The following is a 23,107-nucleotide window of genomic DNA, read 5'->3' on the forward strand; positions in this document are numbered from 1 at the left end:
TGGACTGGGGTAAGCACAGTAAGAAGTCTCACAACACCAGGTTAAAGTCCAACACGCTTATTTGGCAGCAGAAGCTTCCGGAGCACTGCTCCTTCATCAGGTGAGTGAGGAGTTGTGTTCACAAACAGGGCATATACAGACACAAACTCAATTTACAAGATAATGGTTGGAATGCGAGTCTTTACAGGTAATCAAGTCTTAAAAGGTACAGACAGTGTGAGTGGAGAGAGGGTTAAGCACAGGTTAAAGGGATGTATATTGTCTCCAGCCAGGACAGTTAGTGAGATTTTGCAAACCCAGGCAAGTCGTGGGGGTTACAGATAGTGTGACATGAACCCAAAATCCCGGTTGAGGCTGTCCTCCTGTGTGCGGAACTTGGCTATCAGTTTCTGCTCAGCAATTCTGCACTGATGCAGAAACAGATAGCTAAGTTCCGCACACATGAGGACGGCCTCAACCGGAATCTTGGGTTCATGTCACACTATCTGTAACCCCCACAACTTGCCTGGGTTTGCAAAATCTCACTAACTGTCCTGGCTGGAGACAATACACACCTCTTTAACTTCTGTTTGGCCCTCTCTCCACTCACATTGTCTGTACCTTTAAGACTTGATTACCTGTAAAGACTCGCATTCCAACCATTATCTTGTAAATTGAGTTTGTGTCTGTATATGCCCTGTTTGTGAACACAAGTCCTCACTCACCTGATGAAGGAGCAGTGCTCCAAAAGCTTCTGCTGCCAGATAAACCTGTTGGACTTTAACCTGGTGTTGTGAGACTTCTTACAGCATTTATTGCCCATCCCGAGTTGCCATTGTTCAGAGGGCAGTTGACAGTGAACCACAGTTCTGTGGCTCTGGAGTCACATGTCGGCCAGACCAGGTAAGGATGGCAGATTTCCTTCCCTAAAGGACATTAGTGAACCAGATGGGTTTTCCCAACAATTGACAATGGTTTCATGGTCATCGGTAGATTCTTAATTCCAGATTTTTAAAAATTGAATTCAAATTCTACTATTGGCTGTGGTGGGATTCGAACCCGGATCCCCGGAACATTAGCTGAGTTTTTGGATTAATAGTCTAGCGATAATACCACTAGGCCGTTGTCTCCCCTTGAGTTGTGCCTATCCCTTTAAAAATGCAAAATTAGAATACGCTTTCCCCTACATCCCCTTGTTTGTGAGTTTTTTATGCAGCCTTGTCAGGGTCGAGCCTCCAGGGTCCAGCCTCCCTCCCTTTGGTCTTCCCTCTGCCTTCCATTGTTCATCTTCTTCATCCACCTCTTTGTCCCTCTGCCTGATGAAGGAGCCCTTCACCCTTCCCCCCACTTTGCACAGTCCTCTTTCCACATTGCACCCCCTTGTGTTAGCCCTTCCCCACCATCCCCTTGCACAGCCTTCCTTCCGCATTGCCCTCCACTTGTCTTCATCAAGTCGTCTCCTCCACCCCCTAGCCCCGGCCTCACCTCACACCCATGCCCTGTTGAACTTTGGACCTTTGTTGTGGTGGTTGCATGAGTCCATCAGCACAGTGCTATCCGGATAGACACTGGTATGTGGCAGCGGGGAGAAGGAGACCCCAATATTCCCAACCCCAGGCACAGTACTGATCCAAGTTGATGACTTAGGAGATTCCATGGGTCCAACAACATGGTGCTGTCCATGAAAATCAGTTTGGCTATGGAGGATAGGAACCAGTCTATCCCAGCAGAGTGGTGTACAGCGCATCGGAGCAGTGCTGCACGATGGCAAGTAGGATTTGTATGTTGCGCTCACTTAGAAGTCTAATGCGAACTGAGGACCACCTTGTGCACACCACTCTTTATCAATCAGGTTTGAGACCGACGTAATTTTCTGCTGTGTGCAAGAATGGATGGCCTGACAAAGCTTTGGCGGCCAACAATTTTGATAAGCATTCATGAGATGTTAAGAAATGCAAAGGGTGTTCACACTATCGCCATTAACCCGCATTAGGGTGAATCACAACATGTTTTTACAGCAGCGGATTTCCAACCTTTTGGCTCCCACGAGATTCTTTGTTCCGGCTACCACCAAGCCTGCCACAGGCTGGATGGGAGAATTCTGCCCACCGTCTCTGTTGGGGTGTAGCTGCACAGGTGGCAGTTACTCTCCAGTATTTTACCCAATCACGCTTCATGATGTGGGAGCCTTGAAACCTAGGGGAGAATTTCAATCAAACCCATCAGGCAGGAAATGAGTGGGTTTAGTTGGATGTCCATTTTGCATCTCACCCAATTTTGGCTTCCTTTGGGGAAAAGCCAAAACTGCTCTGATGCCCCTGCAGATATGCCTCTAGAAGGCACAGAGCAGTAGGCGTGGGTAACTGTCCCTCTCTCTCGCCTCTCTCCCGGGGCAACATAGTGGTTAGCACTGCTGCCTCACAGGTTCGCTTCCTGGCTTGGGTCACTGCCTCTACGGAGTCTTTACATTCTCCCCATGTCTGCATGGGTTTCCTCCAGGTGCTCTGGTTTCCTCCCACAGTCAAAAAGACATGCTGATTAGGTGCATTGGCCATGCTAAATGCTCCCTCAGTGTACCCGAACAGGCACCGGAGTGTGGCAACTAGGAGATTTTCACAGTAACTTCACTGCAGTGCAGAAAGACTCCTTGTGACATGAATAAATACATCTTAAAAAGTAAGGTGAGGCTGGTGTCTATATAATGTATCCCCACAGCAACATGGCATAAATCAGTAATGATGTGGAGATGCCGGCGCTGGACTGGGGTAAACACAGTAAGAGTTTTAACAACACCTCAGTGGTTGGTAAGCTGATGGAGAAGATCCTGAGGGACAAGATTTATGAGCATTCAGAGAGGTTTAGTACGCTCAAGAATACTCAGCATGGCTTTGTCAAGGGCAGATCGTGCCTTACGAGCCTGGTGGAGTTCTTCGAAAATGTGACTAAACACATTGACGAAGGGAAAGCGGTAGATGTGGTTTATATGGATTTTAGCAAGGCGTTCAATAAGGTCCCCCATGCAAGGCTTCTAGAAAAAGTGAGAGGGCATGGGATCCAAGGGACTGCTGCCCTGTGGATCCAGAACTGGCTTGCCCAAAGGAGGCAGAGAGTGGGTATAGATGGGTCTTTTTCTAAATGGAGGTCGGTCACCAGTGGAGTGCCCCAGGGATCTGTTCTGGGACCCTTGCTGTTCGTCATTTTCATAAATGACCTGGATGAGGAAGTGGAGGGATGGGTTGGTAAGTTTGCTGACGACACAAAGGTTGGTGGGTTGTGGATAGTCTGGAGGGATGTCAGAAGTTACAGAAGGACATAGATAGGATGCAAGACTGGGCGGAGAAGTGGCAGATGGACTTCAACCCAGATAAATGCGTAGTGGTCCATTTTGGCAGGTCAAATGGGATGAAGGAGTACAATATAAAGGGAAAGACTCTTAGTACTGTAGGGGATCAGAAGGACCTTGGGCTCCGGGTCCATAGGACTCTAAAATCGGCCCCGCAGGTGGAGGAGGTGGTTAAGAAGGCGTATGGTGTGCTGGCCTTTATCAATCGAGGGATTGAGTTTAGGAGTCCGGGGATAATGATGCAGCTATATAAGACCCTTGTCAGACCCCACTTGGAATCATAGAAATCATAGAAACCCTACAGTACAGAAAGAGGCCATTCGGCCCATCGAGTCTGCACCGACCACAATCCCACCCAGGCCCTACCCCCATATCCCTACATATTTACCCACTAATCCCTCTAATCTACACATCTCAGGACACTAAGGGCAATTTTTAGCACGGCCAATCAACCTAACCCGCACATCTTTGGACTGTGGGAGGAAACCGGAGCACCCGGAGGAAACCCATGCAGACACGAGGAAAATGTGCAAACTCCACACAGACAGTGACCCAAGCCGGGAATCGAACCCAGGTCCCTGGAGCTGTGAAGCAGCAGTGCTAACCACTGTGCTACCGTGCCGCCCAGTACTGTGCTCAGTTCTGGTCGCCTCATTACAGGAAGGATGTGGAAAAGATTGAAAGGGTGCAGAGGAGATTTACAAGGATGTTGCCTGGATTGAGTGGCATGCCTTATGAGGATAGGCCGAGGGAGCTCGGTCTTTTCTCCTTGGAGAGACGTAGGATGAGAGGAGACCTAATAGAGGTATATAAGCTGTTGAGAGGCATAGATCGGGTGGACTCTCAGAGGCTTTTTCCCAGGGTGGAAATGTCTGCTACGAGAGGACACAGGTTTAAGCTGCTGGGGGGTAGGTATAGGGGAGATGTTAGGGGGAAGTTTTTCACACAGAGGGTGGTGAGCGAGTGGAATCAGCTGCCGTCAGTGGTGGTGGAGGCAAACTCAATAGGGTCTTTTAAGAGACTCCTGGATGAGTACATGGGACTTAATAGGATGGAGGGTTATAGGTAGGCCTAAAAGGTAGGGATATGTTCGGCACAACTTGTGGGGCCAAAGGGCCTGTTTTGTGCTGTAGTTTTTCTATGTTTCTATAACACCAGGTTAAAGTCCAACAGGTTTATTTGGTAGCAAATGCCATCAGCTTTCGGAGCGCTGCTCCTTCGTCAGATGGAGTGAAAATCTGCTCTCAAACAGGGCACAGAGACACAAAATCAAGTTACAGAATACTGACTAGAATGCAAATCTCTACAGCCAACCAGGTCTTAAAGATACAGACAATGTGAGTGAAGGGAGCATTAAGCACAGGTTAAAGAGATGTGTATTGTCTCCAGACAGGACAGCCAGTGAGATTCTGCAAGTCCAGGAGGCAAGCTGTGGGGGTTACTGATAGTGTGACATAAACCCAACATCCCAGTTTAGGCTGTCCTCATGTGTGCGGGACTTGGCTATCAGTTTCTGCTCAGCGACTCTGCGCTGTCGTGTGTCGTGAAGGCCGCCTTGGAGAACGCTTACCCGAAGATCAGAGGCTGAATGCCCGTGACCACTGAAGTGCTCCCCACAGGAAGAGAACAATCTTGCCTGGTGATTGTCGAGTGGTGTTCATTCATCCGTTGTTGTGGCATCTGCATAGTTTCAACGGATGAACGGACAACGGATGAATGAACACCGCTCAACAATCACCAGGCAAGATTGTTCTCTTCCTGTGGGGGAGCACTTCAGCGGTCACGGGCATTCAGCCTCTGATCTTTGGGTAAGCGTTCTCCAAGGCGGCCTTCATGACACACGACAGCCCAGAGTCGCTGAGCAGAAACTGATAGCCAAGTTCCGCACACATGAGGACGGCCTAAACCGGGATGTTGGGTATATGTCACACTATCAGTAACCCCCACAGCTTGCCTCCTGGACTTGCAGAATCTCACTGGCTGTCCTGTCTGGAGACAATACAGATCTCTTTAACCTGTGCTTAATGCTCCCTCCACTCACATTGTCTGTATCTTTAAGACCTGGTTGGCTGTAGAGATTCGCATTCTAATCAGTATTCTGTAACTTGATTTTGTGTCTCTGTGCCCTGTTTGAGAGCCGATTTCCACTCCATCTGACGAAGGAGCAGCGCTCCGAAAGCTAATGGCATTTGCTACCAAATAAATCTGTTGGACTTTGACCTGGTGTTGTTAAAACTCTTACAATAAATCAGTAACACAGGGAATGGGACATCGTGAGTGCAAATCCTCCATCACATGATGTCAGGAGTTTTTGCTCCAATAAGATGTATTACCAAAGAAATAAAATTCACATCTTTTAAAATCTTGACCATAATGTTAACATGTGCTTAACGTGCTATTCCTTGCTTAAAACTCAGAACAATTATGTGGTGCCTGAAGGAATTTGGAATGTTCAAATGTTTTACCACATTTTTGATTGAATATAAACCACTTAAACTTGTAATTAATAAGAAGTCAAGTGCCTTTGAGTTGAAGTGGTCTTAATTAATAACTGTACTGAGTTGGGCTTCATTCCCCAGGATGGATGAGTATAGAGTAACTGAAAGAATAATTATTTGGTAAATGATTAAAACTGAATGCTGAAATGCACTCTATATAGTGATGTTTAAGAAGATTCAGAAGGAAAGAGGGAAAAGGGAAAAGAAACTGAGATCACCAGATACCTGCATCACCAAAACCAACACAGAGAAAAACCTCACCAATCCGCCTGTTGTAAATTTAAGGTTTGGGAATCACAGATTACCCAAAATAGGTGGTTGGGGGAACTCATAAGTGATTTTAGGGTAATTTATTATTAAGCGACTGTTTGGATATGATGCATAAGATAAATAGACAGGAAAAGGATATGACCTGTGACAGTTGATTGCAGTTTACTGATTCCAGAGAATGGACAGATGGCACAGAGTGGGTGTTGATCTCTGTAGCTTATGGTGGCAGTCTTTTGCTCTCTCGCTCAAGTGTTAGAAACTTGTCCTCCAGTCCCTGCATCTTCCTCCATCCGAAGATCAGGCAGCTGCCTGACAAGGACTGTCTCCTGCCTCCGAGCACCCATTAATATACTTAATTTCTAGGAGTTGGCTGTTCACCCTATGTCAATTATTTGTCCAATTTCTGATTGGCTCTGTCCAATGACCATAGGACAGGTACATAAGAGGTGGGCGGGGGGGGGGGGGGGGGGCCTGCTCCCTGGGGCGTGGGGCCCTCCCCTTGTTCACTATTTTACCTCAAAGCCATATTTTAGTTTATCTCATGCTGGAACCTATTTGTTAGCTTTTACCAGGCACTTAGGTAGATAAGAGGGTACAAGACACAATCCTATCCGCTTCGGAATGTCAACATGGAAGCCTGAACAAGGAGACTTTGACATTTCTAGGGATTGTTCATCTCTCTCCCAGAGATAGATGAGAAACAGCATTCTGCGAGATGGCCTCAAGGTGTGACTGCTAACTCAATAAGAATTTGATAATATTCTAAAAAATACTATTTCTTACACAGTTGCAGATGCAGCTGTCAAGCTTTGGCAGGATGAGCACTGCACAGTACTTGTGGAGACAAAGTCCTGTCTTCACACTGAGGACAACTCTCCATCATATTGTGTCACTGGCTAAATAGGATTGTTTCAGAACAGTTCAAAACTTGACATCCATGAGGCATTATGGGTCATTTTCAACAGCAGATTAATATCCCACCACTATCTGTAACGTTATGTATGGTTCAGTATATCCCCCCACTCTGCCATTTCAATCAAATCAAAGGGCCAATCCTGATTCAATGATAAGTGCTGAAGAACAAACTGGCAGCAGCACCATTCATATCTAAAAATGAGGCAAGAACTTAGTGAAGCTGCAACATGCTAAACAGTGGAAGCAGGATATGATAGGCAGTGCTAAATATTCCTACAATCAACAAATTGGATTAAAGGTCTGCAGTCCTCCCTCATCCATTCATGAATGATGGTGAACAATTAAACAACTAATGGGAGATGGAGGCTCCTTGGACATCCCATCAATGATGGCATAGCACAGCACATCGGTGCAAAAGATAAGATTAGGACATTTGCAACCATCTTCAGTCTGAAGCACTGAGTGGATGATCCACTTCAGCCTCCTCTTGAAGGTCCAGCATAATAAATCCTAGTCTTCAGTCAATTTGATTCACACCACATGGTATCAGGAAACAGCTGTAGCCACTGGATAGTGCAAGGACAATGGGTCCTGACAACATCCTGGCAATAGTACTAACAATTCGTGCTCCAGAACCAGCCACACCTTAGACAAACTGTTACAGCATTGGTATCTTCCCAAACAATATGGAAAATCACCCAAGTATGTCCTGGCCAAAAAAAAAAGACAAATCCAATGCAGCCAATTACTGCCTCATCAGTTTAATCTCAATCATCAGCAAAGTGATGAAAGGTGTCGTTAACAGTTGCTATCAAGTGGCACTTACTCAGCAACAACCTGCTCTTTGATTCTCAGTTTGGGTTTTGCCATGACCACTGAGCCAGAGACCTCATTACTGACTTGGCCCAAAGATGGACAAAAGAACTGAATTCTAGAGGTGATATGAGGTGATACCCTGTCATCAAGGCAGTGTTTATGGCATCAAGGTGCCCTAATCAAATTGATGTCAATGGGAATCGGGGGAAATCGTTCCACTGGCTGCAATCGTACCTAGCACAAAGGAAGATGGCTGTGGTTGTCAGAGGCCAATTATCTCAGCCCCAGAACATCGCTGCAAGAGTTGCTTAGGGTAATGCTCTATGCCCATCAATCTTTAGCTGCTTCATCAATGAACCTACCTCCAGCATAAGGTCAGAATTGAAGATGTTCACTGATGATTACAGTGTTCAGTTCCATTAGTACCTCCTAGAATAATAAAGCAATCCATGCCTATGTGCAGCAAGACCTGGACAACATTCAGGCCTGGGCTGATAACTGGCAAATAAAATTCACCCCATACAAGTGTCAGGCAATGACCATCTCCAACAAGGAAGAGTCTAACCATCTCCCCATGACATTCAGCAGCATTACCATCATTGAATCCCTTCTATCAACATCCCAAGGCTTATAATTGACCAGAAACTGACTGGACCAGCCACATGCGATGGCTACATCACCTGATTTCCCTCAGTCTGTCCACAAGGCAAAAGTCATGAGTCTCCACCACCTCAACCACCACCTGAAGCATTTACTCCCTCCATCACTGGGGCACAGTGGCAGCAGTGTATATCATCTTGGAGCTTCAGCAACTTGCTGAGGTTCCTGCAATAGCACCTTCCAAACTTATGATCTCTATCAATCTAGAAGAATAAGGACAGTAGGCATATGGTAACACCATCACCTCCCAAGTTCCCTTCCATGTCACACATCATCCTGATTTGGAAATACATTGGCCAGGATTCTCCCCCCAAAAAATCTAAGTTCCCAACATGCAGGAAAACAGGAGTAATCCCTGCCGGTTGTTTCACTGAACTTACCAGAGCGAATCTCCGACACTCTGTGCACTGCAGAGTGTCTCAGCGGGATTCATTCTGGAAAGAATGGGGCAGAGCCTATTCCAAGCAGCACAGCACTTTGGCCAGCAGCATAGCACTGAGCGGGCCACTGCGCATGTGCCAATCTGTGAGAGTGGCAGCGGGTCTCCCCATTAGGCCCTGCCCCTTGGCACTGCCCGGTGCCCAATGGGCAGTGCCAAGGTGCCCAGTGGGCAGTACCAGTTTGCCCCTTGGACAGTGCCAGGGTACCAGGCTGGGACTGCCCAAGGGGCATCCTCCCCCTATCTCTGACCTCCTTGGGGGCCTCAATGGCCTCTGTTCCCTTCAGCGGGATCAGGCACTTGTTCCCGTTAATGAGAAGCAGTTGTAAATGCTGCTGGAGGGAACCACTCCCAGAAAGGAGTGAGAGATGCTAGCGGGCCCAGAGAATACCGTGCCAGGCCCACTAATCAAATCAAAATGCTGATTTCAACAAGAATTTTATAACCCATTTCCAGCGCGGAGCTTCTCAGAAACGTAGCCTGGGAAATGTGCGGAGGCCCGGCGCCCAGCATGAATCCCATGAAACGACTGACGCTGATGTCTCCTGGCCTACTGCACTACTCGAGCAGCACAGTGGGCTGGGAGAATCCCAGTCACTACCTTTTATTCACTGTTGCTGGGTCAAAATCTTCAAACTCCCACCTACAGCACATGGACTGCAGCAGTTCAGAAAGGTTGCTCACTACCATCTTCTCAAGGGCAATTAAGAATGGCCAAATTACATAGAACTCCCCTGGAAAAAAATCTAAGATGAAGGGAGAAGTTAGGACTGCTTTTCTTGGAGAAAAGAAAGTTGAGAGGAGATTTGATAGAGTTCTTTAAAATCATGAGGAGTCTGGACAGAGTAGATAGAAACTGTTCCCATTTATGAAAGGATTGAGAATGAGATTTAAAATAATTAGGAAAAGAGCAAAAGTGATTTGAGGAGATTTTTTTTCATACAGTGAGTGGTTAGGTTTTGGAATGCACTGCCCCTGAGAGCATAGTGGAGGCAGGTTTAATAAAAGCATTCAAAAGAGAATGAGGCTGTTACCTGAAAAGGAAGAATGTGCAAAGTTACATGGAGAAGGTGGAGGAATGGAACTAGGTGAATTCTCATTCAGAGAGCTGGTGCAGAAACACAGTGAGCCAAATGGCCTCCTTCTGTGCCGTAACAATTTTGTGATTCTGTGATCGACAAGAGGGTCCCAGATGTACATTGATGACACCCAGCTCTACCTCATCACCAATTCTCCTGACCCTTCTACAGTCTCTAAATCCTCAGAATGCTTGTCCGATATCTAGTATTGGATGAGCAGAAATTGCCTTCAACTAAGTATGGGGAAGACCAAAACCATTGATTTTGCTCCCTGGTACAAACTCTAATCTTGAGTATCAATCCCTCGCCCTGATGACTGTCTTAGAGTGACGCAGACTGTTTATGACCTTGGTGTTATATCTGACCTAAGATGACCTCCAAAAACTCAAAAACCTCCAATTCACAAAGACTGACGATTACCCCCTCTGTAATATCATCTGGCTCCGTCTCTGTCTTAGTTCATCTAATGATGAAACCCTCATCCATGCCTTTGCTAATCCTAGACTTGACTATTCCAATGGAATATCACATTCTACCCTCCATAAACATGAGGTCATCCAAAATTCATGCCCCAAGTTAATCATCGCTCTGAGAAAGGCAAAATACTGTGGATGCTGGAATCCGAAACAAAAACAGAAAATCTCAGCAGGTCTGACAGCATCTGTGGAGAGAGAATAGAGCCAATGTTTTGCTCTGCTGAAGGGTCAACCAGACTCGAAATGTTGGCTCTATTTCCGATCTACAAATGCTGTCAGACCTGCTGAATTTCTCCAGCATGTACTGTTTTTTTTGCTAATCATTATTCATCTGGCAAACTCAATCAGAGAGGTTAAAGAGCAGTTGACTTGAGAAATAGGAGAATGTTGTACATCATCCTGTTGCAGTATGGGTGTTGATCCAAGGTCATGCCACATTTTGGGGCCAAAGTGAAGGGAGCTATTCTTGTTTTGTAGCATATTGTGTTTCTGTTTTGAGAGTGCTGCAGACAGTGGGTACCTGGAAAAGAAAATCTTCCCGTTCCCCATCCCAGTCAGCTCAAAGTTTACTTTCAAACTTGAGAGATGTGAAAGCAGGAAAATCAGTAAGTCAAATCAGATCATCGAATGTTGCCTTGATTGTGGCAAAGGGAGGGGGGAGGAATTTTTAATTCAGAACTCTGCCTGCAGCTTTTCTAATAAAGAGTTTAAAAGCCTTTATCAAACAGCTTGTTCTCTGTGTTTCTCATTCACGGAACGATATGCAGCTGTGAGCTGTTATTGATTACACAATAATGAATCATAACAGTGCAGCTTAAGTGCAGCTTCATGCTGCCACTTTACTGGGTCTATTGTGGCAAAAGGACTGAGGTAAGAGATAATTAGAGAAAGGGAAAGTGACTATAGAAGATGTTGGAATAATTTTGTGGTTTTTCTTTGTTGTTTTGTACATTTTCCCTTTGCCATCGCCTCTTGTTTGTTGGAAGAGTTGACCCTTGTTGTGGCACAATTCCAATGCGGTTCCGAGAGCCGATCACGCCGAGTAGCCATTCTTCATTGTGAATCTAGACAGTTAGTACCGATAGGCTGATCGGGACTTCACCAGCTCCACATGCCATACTCTCCGCTAAAGGTCACTGGGTAGCAAAAGTCCTGGTTAATTTCTCCTACTTCTCCACGGGAACTGCGACTTCATTGTCCAGCTCTGCCTGCGCCTAACCCCAGTCTGGTTACATTTTGCACCCCACTATCTAATATTCCATCTTTCACTTTCTCTTTTGTTGCGTGAGGAGTAATCCGTCGAACACTAACTCTGAAACTAATTTATTCTGACACTAAATGATCTCTAATAGCAGATTGCAATGTTACAGAGATGGAGGCAGGATCAGAGGATGGGTAATAGCTTCAGGCAGAAGTTATGCATTTATTCAACAGACAGTTACCTCGCCACCTGCCGTCAGTAGTTCCGCTTCTGTGCCGCTGTGCACACGGTGGGAGAACTGCCAGTCTGAGCTGTCAGCTGCTGACACGTGTTTATAAAAGACAACGTGAACAGATCCGTGAAAGATTAGTTTATTTTCAGGATGCCTGAAGGGAGGCAGGATTTGTCAACACTCTGGAGGGGGAATCGTGTCAAATTTAACCTTGTAAATTCCCCTAGAAGATGGCAACTTCCCCGAAAGGGTAAGTGCGCTCCTCGTCGACCTTTCCATGGGACTGTCAGTCAATATGTAGAAGGACCATGATACTTTACCTTTGATGGTTGACATGGACATGGTGGACCTGTTTCTGTGCTCTGTGACTTTACCTCTGTTAATCCCCTCTCCTTCAAATAGCTTTCACGTTTTAAAAGTCAAACTTGGTACCATTTAATCATTAATTATTGATTTATCTCATTTTCAGCCCTATACCTTCAATCATCACCTGTGTCTCTTATGAGGGGTCTTGGCATTTGACCCAAGTATCTCAATTTTCAAAATTGAGTGACTATTCTTTTGATATTCCTTCCATTTCTGTGCTGACAAACCTGTATGTCTCACCAAGCTCACTCAGCTAAGCTCATGGGGATTTATTAGGGTGAATCCATGATATGTATGGACTGGCACTTCAACACATATTTAAACCATCATTATATAAAACCCTCCCTTTTAAATAAAGGTCAGCTTCTTCTCACCCAGCCCTATTTATCATGCGTCCATATTCCAGAGAGCTGTCTCTTAACCGATTCCCCTGCCAGTACTACTAGCTTCTTGGGACATGTATAAATGGTCCCCAGATTAGTTACCTCATTTCCTAATCTGCAGTTTTCTCCAAATGAAAGCCTTATGCTGCTAAATAAACCAGTAAGCCTCACAGCCAGCACAGGAAATCCAAGGACTGATATTTTTAAGAGTTCATTAAAAACATGCATTGTTGCTTTTCTTCTTAAAGGCACTGGACTCTTCTAAAGTTGAGCTATAATTATCTGCACAATGGGAAGGCTCCTGTCTACAGACCCTTTAGCAGTCTCTGCACACAGTCCGTTTCATTTCCAGGGAAATGAGAACCCTTAGCTTTATCAACAATTTGCAGTGAAAATCCAGTGTTAATATGATGCCATGTTTTTGCCTTTTTACTAGTTAGCTGTTGTGACTAATACCTCATTTATAGTAAGGAATGAAGGTTGGATTTTGACCTCCATCTACAGTTTGTAAACTGGATAAATACAAGTAATGGTGTTTGGAGATCGGCACCAAGAACCACTGACTCACCTCAGAGCTGCCGTTCTGAGGCTAGAGAACAGGATTCAATTTGAGCTCACAAATCCACAATAAGCTGTAGCCTATGCAGTGAGACCAGAAAAGGAATCTTGCAATTTGGCTTACCATGCTGCAATCAAAAAGGAACTGGCTACATTTCTGTTTGGAGCAGGTTTTAATTTTAATGAAACAATGGAATTTTGCAAAGCTGAATGAAAATCTAACTGCACTGTTTTTGTCAGTTTTCATAAGTCTGAGCTTAGTGCCTCCATGGTTGTCATGAAGAAATTGAAGCTTGAGGAGTAATTGGCTGAATCTTGAACTTTATAAGAGATGTGTGTTCCTTCTTATTTTAAATATACTGATTGGAAGATGCAAAAAAATCTGCCCCATTTGTTCTCATTTTAATTAATACTGGGAGTTCCAGGCAATGCCAACTTTACTTTGAACACATTGTTCTGAAGGAGCACATTGAGAAGGAGTAACAAAATACTTAGTCTTGATTTCCAGCAGCTATAGAAAAGTTCCAATGTAGAAGAAGCCTGAATATATGTGTGTCTAAGCCAGTCTTGTTAATGACTCAGCTCCTAGGGCATGCAATGGAAGCTCCTCTTTTGGCTTACATGTGAGATCCAGCCTGGATTTGTGGAAAATAGTTTCAGAGAGAGAGGAGGGCTGTGATCCACACCAAAGTGTTCCTCAGCAGTCTCAAAGAGTGGCAGCTTCATAACAAACATCACTTTGCCAATCGTAATGATGATAGAAGCAGGATTAGCAGAGGGTGATGAATAAACCTGATCCAGGTGTCAGGTTCCATGGTAACAATCTTACTTGCCTCTGAATCAGATGGTTGTGGTTTCAAGGCTCATTCCAGAGACTTGAGCCCATAATCCAGGCGAGCACTTCAGTGCCGTATTGAAGGATTGCCGCTGTCTTTCCAGAAGACATTTAAACCAAAATCACCTGCCTGGTCAGATCGCTATCCCTTGAAACTATGTTGAAGGAGAATGGGAAAGTTTTTCTCACATTCTGGTCAACGTATGTTCCTCAGCAAACATCACTAAAACTGATGATGAGTTCTTGCATTTGCTCAATTTGGCTGTTGCATTTCCAACTTTACAGTCTCTTGTTTGCCTGGGTCCCCTCTGCTGACAGTACCTGGCGCAAATCTGCTTGGCTCCTCGTGGTTTGTTTTCAGGGTGTCGCGTGCCTGTTGTTGGCCTGCGGGATGGCGTCTGCTCTGCTGGCACAAACCTCAGCAGCTTCCCTCATCACAACCTGCTGCCGTGTCTCTCTTTCGCCTTGTGGTCTCATTTGTCTGAGCCTATCAGCAGTAAATGCAGAGTAATCAGCCTCCAATTGGATGCCAGTGCTAATTGTCGACTTTCTAATCATGTCAAGCCAACAACCGGGTCCAGCATGGGGCCCCCCATTGGTCAGGCCTAGGCACAGTGTGTTTCATTGTAAATCCACCTCTGCCCATCAGAATTCCAGCAAGCGACTGGCAAAACCTTTCCCTCCCACCAAAACAAAAGTCAACATTCTATCTCCTGCTTTTACAGGAAAAGCCAAGCACTTTTGTCTAGCTCCATCTGTAACATTTCACAAATTGCTTCCAGACCTCAAAGTGTGAAAAGTATAAGAAAAGAACATCTTTTCCTTACCTTCTGCAGAGTCTGGTATTTATAAACTACTGTACATCTACAGGAAAAAAATCCCTCATCAGTTAGGATCTGATTGACTTCAGTGTGTGCCTGTTTACACCATCCATAAAGCTTTCCATGAGCAATGGTCTTTACGAGAAAAACTGGGGCAAACTCAGCTCTTTTGCAACTTCAAGGTGTCACAAGTGTTCTCCAGATTATTTGTGAGCAGCACCATAGGAGATCAGCTAGTGCTGCAAACATTGAGAAAATTAACAACCTAGGCAATAAGCAATGGTTATTGTCTTCCATGTTGACACGTGGTGTTGTCATTGCATTGCTTCGAATGCATTTCATCTGAAAGTTACCCAGCTGAAAACTGTTAAACGAGTGGAAAAGATCAATCTACTCACTGCTGCCATTTGTGTTTTTATTTATTCATGGGACATGGGTGTCGCTGGCTGATCAGCATTTATTGCCCATCCTGTTTGCCCTTGAGAAGGTGGTGAAACACTGTAGTCCATGTGCAGTGGGTTGACCCACAATGACGATATATTTCCAAGTCAGGATGGTGAGTGGTTTGGAGGGGAACTTGCAGGTGGTGGTGTTCCCATTTATCTGTTGCTCTTGTCCTTCTAGATGGAAGAGGTCATGGGTTTGGAAGGTGCTGTCTAAGGATCTTTGGTGAATTTCTGCGGTGCATCTTGTAGATAGTACGCATGGTTGCTCCTGAGTGTCAGTGATAGAGGGAGTGGATGTTTGTGGATGTGGTGCCAATCAAGTGATCTGCTTTGTTCTGGATGCTGTTGAGCTTCTTGAGTCTTGTTGGAGCTGGACCCATCCAGGCAAGTGGGGAGTGTTCCATAACACTCCTGGCTTGTGCCTTGTAGATGGTGCACGGGCTTTGGGGAGTCAGGAGATCAGTTACTCACCATAGTATTCTTAGCCTCTGATCTGCTCTTGTTGCTACTGTGTTTATGTGGCAAGTCCAGTTGAGTTTCTGGTCAATAGTAACCCCAAGGGTGTTGACAGTAAGGAATTCAGTGAAGGTTTCACCATTGAAAGTCAAAGGGTGCTGGTTAGATTGTCTCTTACTGGTGATGATCATTGCCTGGCATTTATGTGGCATGGATGTTACTTGTCACTTGTCAGCCCAAGCCTGGATATTATCCACGTCTTGCTGCATTTGAACATGGACTGCTTCAATATCTGAGGAGTTGCGAATAGTGCTGAACATTGTACAATCATCGGCAAACATCCCCACTTCTGACCTTATGACGGAAGGAAGATCATTGATGAAACAGCTGAAGATGGTTGGGCCTAGGACAGTACCCTGAGGGACACCTGCAGAGATGTCCTGGAGCTGAGGTGACTGACCAACCACAACCACACTCATCTTCCCAAGTGTCAGGTATGACTCCAATCAGCAGAGAGTTTGCCCCCTGAAACCCATTGACTCAATTTTGCTAGGGCTCCTTGATACCACACTTGGTCAAATGCGGCCTTGATGTCAAGGGCTCATCTCACCTCTGGAATTCAGCTCTTTTGTCCATGTTTGAACCAAGGTTGTAATGAGTCAGGAGCTGAGTGACCGTGGCGAAACCCAAAGTGGGCATCACGGTGCAAGTTATTGCTGATCAGGTGCTGCTTAATAGCACTGCTGATGACCCCTTCCATCACTTCACTGACGATCAAGAGTAGACTGATGGAGTAGTAATTTGCCAGGTTGGATTTGTCCTACAAGCGGAAAATTGCTGAATGTGGAGAAATAGTCCTGATAAACATTGTATTTTGTCTATAGAAAAGTAACTGGACTTCAAAAGCAACTCATTGGTTGTGAAGTGCTTTGCAACATTCTGAGAATGTGTAAAGCACTAAAATATAATTCTTTTTTTAACTCAACAATTAGGAGATAAATCCTTGAATCAACATTTTACCCCCAACTTTGATTAATAGTTACTTTTCTCTTGTAAATTGCACAGAAGGATTCTTCTGCAGATTATGAAGGGGCAGGTTCTTGATTGATGGCTAAATTCAACATTGAATAATATGAGCCATGTGCCTAATGTGATTATCTGTGTGGATAATATCACTAGAGAGAGGGATGAGCTCACGTTTCATTGCCTTAGAGAATGAAAGTTCCAATGGCAGATGTTCTGTTCTGTGCTCAATGTACAAATAAACCCAAGCTGAGCCATTGCACCTGTTAAGCCGCATATGCAGAGTTTGTGAAAAATCTTTTTTTAAAATAACTTCCAAAAGGCCAGTTTCCATCCTACAGGGTACTAATAAGGCTGAAAAGGAGTAAATGGGTTACCAGAAATGTCATTAGAGTTCAAAAAAGCGAAATAAGATTGAGTGAAGTGTTAGAGAGTTAAGGCACTTTTACGCTGCCTAGCTTTCTCCCTTCGTTCACTGGGATACAGCTGACATGAAGACTCATTGATATTGATCTAAGACATTATACCCTTCTTGTGGTTCTTATGATTGGACGCCATCCTATATCTCACTTCAGGTGTCTATCATTGTTATAAGACATCTAAATTCCTAAATACAGGAGTTTTAGGACAAATAGTAACAATTCTGTGATTCTGATTCAAAGAGCAGAAATGTTTTTACACATTGGATTGTGAGGCTGTGACGTGCACTAGCAAAGTTAGGGATTGGACCACAGACATTTAATAATAGATTAAATAGGTAGTTGAAAGGAAGCAGTATAAACGAATATGGGAAAAGGGTGGACACAGGTTTGGAACAACTACTTGTGGAAAATAGGCACAAAAACGGACTGGTAGTTCCAATAGCCTGTTTCATGCCACATTTTTTGTTTAAATCCTATATAATTAGATTCCAGTCAATAACTCACTCCCAGGTATCCATTATTCTATATATAAACCATCTGAACCCCTGGATTAGATTCCAGTCTGTAACTCACTCCCAGGTATCCATTATTCTGTATATAAACCATCTGAAATCCTCGATTAGATTCCAGTCTGTAACTCACTCTCTGGTATCTGTTATTCTATATATAAATCATCTGAACCCCTCGATTAGATTTACACCCATGTATCTATATTTCTATCCATATTGAAAGCTGTGGATTGGATTCGGATCCATTTGGATGGACTGAATAACTGTGCATGATTGACTGTATACTACTGTGAATGCTTGCACAGGGTTACATTGCAGTATAGACCAGTGTCTGGCAGTCCTACTGCAATCAGATGTTTCTGTGTTTGATTAATTAGGGTAACAAAAAGTATATTTTCCTCCTTCACAGCTCTTTTGGTATTTGCAGTAAAGGTTCCTGTTGTACAATGGAAGCCTGTGTGTGTGTCTGAAAAAGAGAGAGCTAAATAAATACATTGGGAGTATAATGAGAGGGTTGACACTAGAATTGAATCACAGCTGGATGAGATAGTTTGATAAATGGAGTGGCTTTTCACTCTTACTAAAGCACATTAGTCAGGTTTTTCATCCGCTTTATTTTAAACCTCATTATGTCCTCTTTTTTTCTGCTGTACCTTCCAGATGCTTCAACCACAATTCAAACCGCACAACCTGAAGGATGTTTTGTCTAAACTTTTCCTCATTGTGCCCGGAGAGAACCCATACAGCTCATGGAACCGTTCCCGGTGTCGGCGCTGTGCTGTTGTCGGGAATTCTGGAAACTTACATCAGTCTCATTATGGAGCAGACATCAATTCACATGATTTCATCATGAGGTAAATTCCGTAACACTTAGAGACCCTGGTAACTAGTATCTTTTAAATTCAGGCCTCTTTTTCACAGTAAGATAAAATGTTTGAATCCATCTTAAATGTTTGATATTGAAAAAATTGAAATAAAAAGAGAAAATGGTGGAATACAAAGCAGGTTAGTCAGCATCTGAGAGAAAAACACAACTTACTCTTTTGGATGGATACCCTTCACCTGAATCTCACTTTCTTTCAACTGATGTGTGTTTCCAACATTTTCTCTTTTTGTTTCTAGTTATTGGGATAGGAAAATATCCACACAATCCATTTAATTCACCTTCTACTATCCTTGTGGCCGCATGATACATTAATAATGGAGTTATTGACTAATCAAGGCCATAAGTCAACATCAATGCGTCTACAACAGACCCAGACACGAGGAGTGGAAAACTCCAGTTCAGCTCAGTCATGCTATGTGTACTACTATACATTCTATCTCAAATTACTCATGTGCTGTCTCCCACCATTTAATTTCTGAAAGAGATCTGTACGCACCATCTCCTTAATGAGGGAGCCGAGGACATTAAATTGATCTCTCACCAAAATATTGGCCCAGAATTTGCTTGTTGTTAATTGTGCTCTTGCACTTTTAAGTTTTAAAATCTTTGCCTGCTAAGCTGCTAGATATGTGAGCTGATAATGGTAACACTGTAACTCCTGCCACCAATTGGAAAGGCGTCAGGAATGTGTACAATTGGCCCACTGGCACGTGCACAGCTGTTCCTGATGTTTTTACAGTTGGCAGGCAGTAGGAGGCTTGGTGAAGTTCAAAATTCTGAAGATCACAAAGAAACGTTCCAAAACTACCTTGTCCAAAGGTTTCTTACTCGGGCTGGCATGAAGGCAAAAGTTTGAAAAGTTGCAGGTTGTGAGTGGTGGAGCTATCATCCAAATTGGAAAGGCATGTGGAGCAGATTTCTGTGCAGCCCAGCTGGCTCTGTTGGTAGTTAATAGGACTATTAAACCCAATGTCATATGGTCTCAAGCCCCATATTGAGTGATGGTTTTTGACTTGTTATTTAATATTTTATTTAAGATGGTAATTAACTGAGCAAGAAACTTTTGGACAAGGTAGTTTTGGCACAGTTCTTTGGCAGATAAGGTTTGCATTATGAAATGCTAAAGTTGACATGTTCATTGGAAGGAGTGTCTGCACTTAGCACCTAGAGAACCAGTTATTGTTGCTGGCACTGCCCTTGCTTTCTTACTGGCATGCACCCATCTTACTTTGTCATTATTTTGCTTTCCTGGTCTTTATTTTCAAGCATACTTTTAGGATGGAGCATACAGTCGATGCAGTGTTAACTCTTATGTTGCTATAACTGTCCATGTGTAGGAAATGCTCTCCCTAGTGTTGCAGAACAAATAAACACAGCCTAACAGTAAGGCAACGGGGGTTCTGGGACCATGATCTTTGATGGGAGAAAGTGTATCTCCTTAACCAATGAGGGGTTAAGGATTGAGAAGTATAAAGAGGGTCTAAAGAAAATAGTGACTTCACTATTAAATCAGATATAGAAAGAAATAGAACAGTAGAATCCTACAGTGCAGAAGGAGGCCGTTGCGTCCAGCGAGTCTGAACTGATTCAGAGCATCTTACCCAGGCCCACTGCTTCCCCCCCAACCCTATCTGCGTAACTCTGTGTAGTTACCACCTTACCTACATCTTTGGACACTAATCCACCTAAACTACATCTTTGAACACAAGGGGCAATTTAGCATGGCCAATTCAAATAACCTGCACATCATTCAACTGTGGGAGGAAACAGGAGCACCCGGAGGAAACCCACCCAGTTACGGAGAGAATGTGCAAACTCCACACAGACAATCACCCCAGGCAGGAATTGAACTTCAGTCCCTGGCGCGGTGATGCAGCAGTGCTAACCACTGTGAAATAATTTTTTTTTATTCATTCATGGGATGTGGACTTCACCGGTGAGTCAGTACTTATTGTCCATACCTAATTACCCTTAAGAAGGTGGTGGTGAGTTGCTTTCTTGAACTGTTGCAGTCCATGTGGTGTATGTACACCCACAGTGTTGTTAGAAAGGGAGTTCCAGGATTTTGACTCAGCAACATTGAAGGAACAGTCAACATATTTCCAAGTCAGAATGGTAAGTGGCTTGGAGGAGAACTTCTAGGTGGTGGTATTCCCATGTATCTGGTGCCCTTGTCCTTCTAGGAGATAGTGGTTGTGCGTTTGGAAAATGCTGAATGAGCCTCAGTGGATTGGATTAAGAACAAGAGAAAAATGAACAGAAGCACAAGTAAGAAAAAAGTTACATTTTAAAAGTCTCTAATAATTCACAACCTGAAAGAATGGGATTCTACACTTTTCATTGTTCATTTTCTGGACCAGAGAAGTTGGCAGACATTATCACATTGTTAAAGGACAATTCTGTATTAATGACTGGACTTGGCAGGTTTGATGCAGCAATTCATAAAACTCATGGGAAGGTTAAAAGTTAGATGCCATTTTCCCAAAACTAATGATAGAGCAAAGCATCTAACAATTTGTGGCAACTTGCAATTCATGGTTAATTGCTTTCTCACCACAAGTTGGCCAAATTTCACATTAATAAGAGCATATGTCATTCACATACCATTATTTTTTCAGAAAATTCTGGGCCATTATTTCCATGGATTAGTTTTGAATTTCCCCCCTTCAATTTTCTATTGTTAATGTGAATTTATGGGTCTGCATTTTCTTGTTCCTTTAGAATCATAAAAGCAGCAACCATATCACATCAGAATGGGCTCAAGGGGCTGAATAGCCTACTCCAGTTTTTATTTTCTAAGTTTGAAGCTTTCTTCTCTTTTGCAACTGAAGAAGTTGCTTTGTAAGGCTCAGTACCTTCGCCTGTAGTGAGAAAGTAATGCGCAATGAAGACAATACTTAAAAGGACACTGCAAGAGATTGCCAAAACTCAAATTTTAAAAAGAATTTCCACCATCAGGACCCTTTTTAAGGAGTAGATTTGAGACTACCCTGAGACTTTATTTCTAACCACAGTCTAGTCTGATTTTGACATCAAGGTTTCCAGTCTCAGGAGGGAAAGGGGATATTGTGATGTGTCACAGAGGCCAAACAGAAGGCTGTGAACAGATTTTCAGCAATTATGTTGTTTGTTTCTTTAAATTCCCAAGACAAGCTGTGGGTTTAGCAGTTCTGTTTTGTTGATCGAGACTACCCAATTGGTTTTGAACTGGATGGTCCACTTCTGGCAGCCACACCACCAATAATTGTGACATTAGGAAACCAGACAGGAAAAGCCACATTGCAGGAGGGATTGCTTAAAATACTTAGTAACAGGAAAAAAAGACTTACATTTTTCCAGCACTTCCCACAACCTCAGGATGTCCTAAAGCATGTTGTAGCCAATTTTTAGTTTAGGCATTGTTGCAATATAAGAAAAGCAGTAGCAAGCTCCCACAAACATGATAATGACCAGATAATTCATTTTAGTAATGTTGGTTGAGGGAGAAATATTGACCATGGACTCTCCTATTCGTTTTTGAATACTGTAATGTCATGTGATTTTGTGTGTCCAACTGAGAAGGCAGTCAAGGCTTCGGTTTTACTGTACTATATAAAGCTTATTTCCGGCTTTTATGCTCCTGTCAAGTGTGTGAACCTGAGATGTATGTGAAATTTCTCAGCAATGGAACTTAAAAGGAAATAACTATGCAAACATTTTTAATCCCCCTTAATTATGTCAGACATGCAGAGCCAGAATAGCATCAAAGGATTTATTAAGAGGTGGCTAGAGGCAGGCTGCTAGTATTTAGAGAGTGCTTACTTTAAACTAGATTGAAGCCCAACGTTATACATTATTCAACTGCCATTCTTTTTAAATGTTCATACTGTGGGGGAGTTGTGGCAGAGGTATGATTTAAAAGGACGATCCAGAAGCACTGTTATACTGTTGATTGTTTGATTTGTATCGCGGGTGACCATTGCTTCCCAATGTTAATGAAATATTAATGTACAGCCAGATTCATTCATGTAAATGTAAGGAACACTCTTTTGCAATGAGTTACACAAATATCAACGTGACACTACCAGAGGAGAACTATCTGTCATTTTGACTCTAAACCAAAAATTTACAAAAATTTTAATTTAGGTTCCATCAATGCTTAGTGTAGGACTGCACCCTATCGTCTAGAAAGACACAGTTTGATCTCAGATCTGTGTAGATGATGTTCTCAAGTTGGTTGTAGAACAGTATAATTAATTTGCAAACCCCTAGGTGAGAGAGAATCAGAATCAGCCAATCCTGATCACCATCAGGAACTGGAGCTGGAAAATGTATGTGTGGGTGAGGCAGCAGTCCTGCTGGCCACTCGTAGCCCCCACCATCAAACACCCCCACCAACACCCACTGATGTGATTCTCACAAAAAGGAATGTGCCTTTGAGTGGCTGCCAGCACCTATGGAACCTTCACAAGTAAAAACTGGTACCTTCTGGAGTGGAAAGCATAAAACTGGAAT

General features: G+C 43.7%; 1 protein-coding gene across 8 annotated transcripts in view; it reads left to right on the top strand.

Annotated features, from left to right (window-relative positions):
• st3gal2 (ST3 beta-galactoside alpha-2,3-sialyltransferase 2) overlaps positions 1-23,107 on the top strand; it is a 411,189-nt gene that overhangs the window by 291,900 nt on the left and 96,182 nt on the right. For all 8 annotated transcript variants that reach the window (XM_078211163.1, XM_078211160.1, XM_078211162.1 and 5 more), the window contains one exon: positions 18,388-18,581. In XM_078211163.1, coding sequence (XP_078067289.1) covers positions 18,388-18,581 — 194 coding nt within the window. The remainder of the gene's footprint in view (positions 1-18,387; positions 18,582-23,107) is intronic.

This window comes from Mustelus asterias, chromosome 4, assembly GCF_964213995.1.
Source record: "Mustelus asterias chromosome 4, sMusAst1.hap1.1, whole genome shotgun sequence".
NCBI classification, from domain to species: domain Eukaryota; kingdom Metazoa; phylum Chordata; class Chondrichthyes; order Carcharhiniformes; family Triakidae; genus Mustelus; species Mustelus asterias.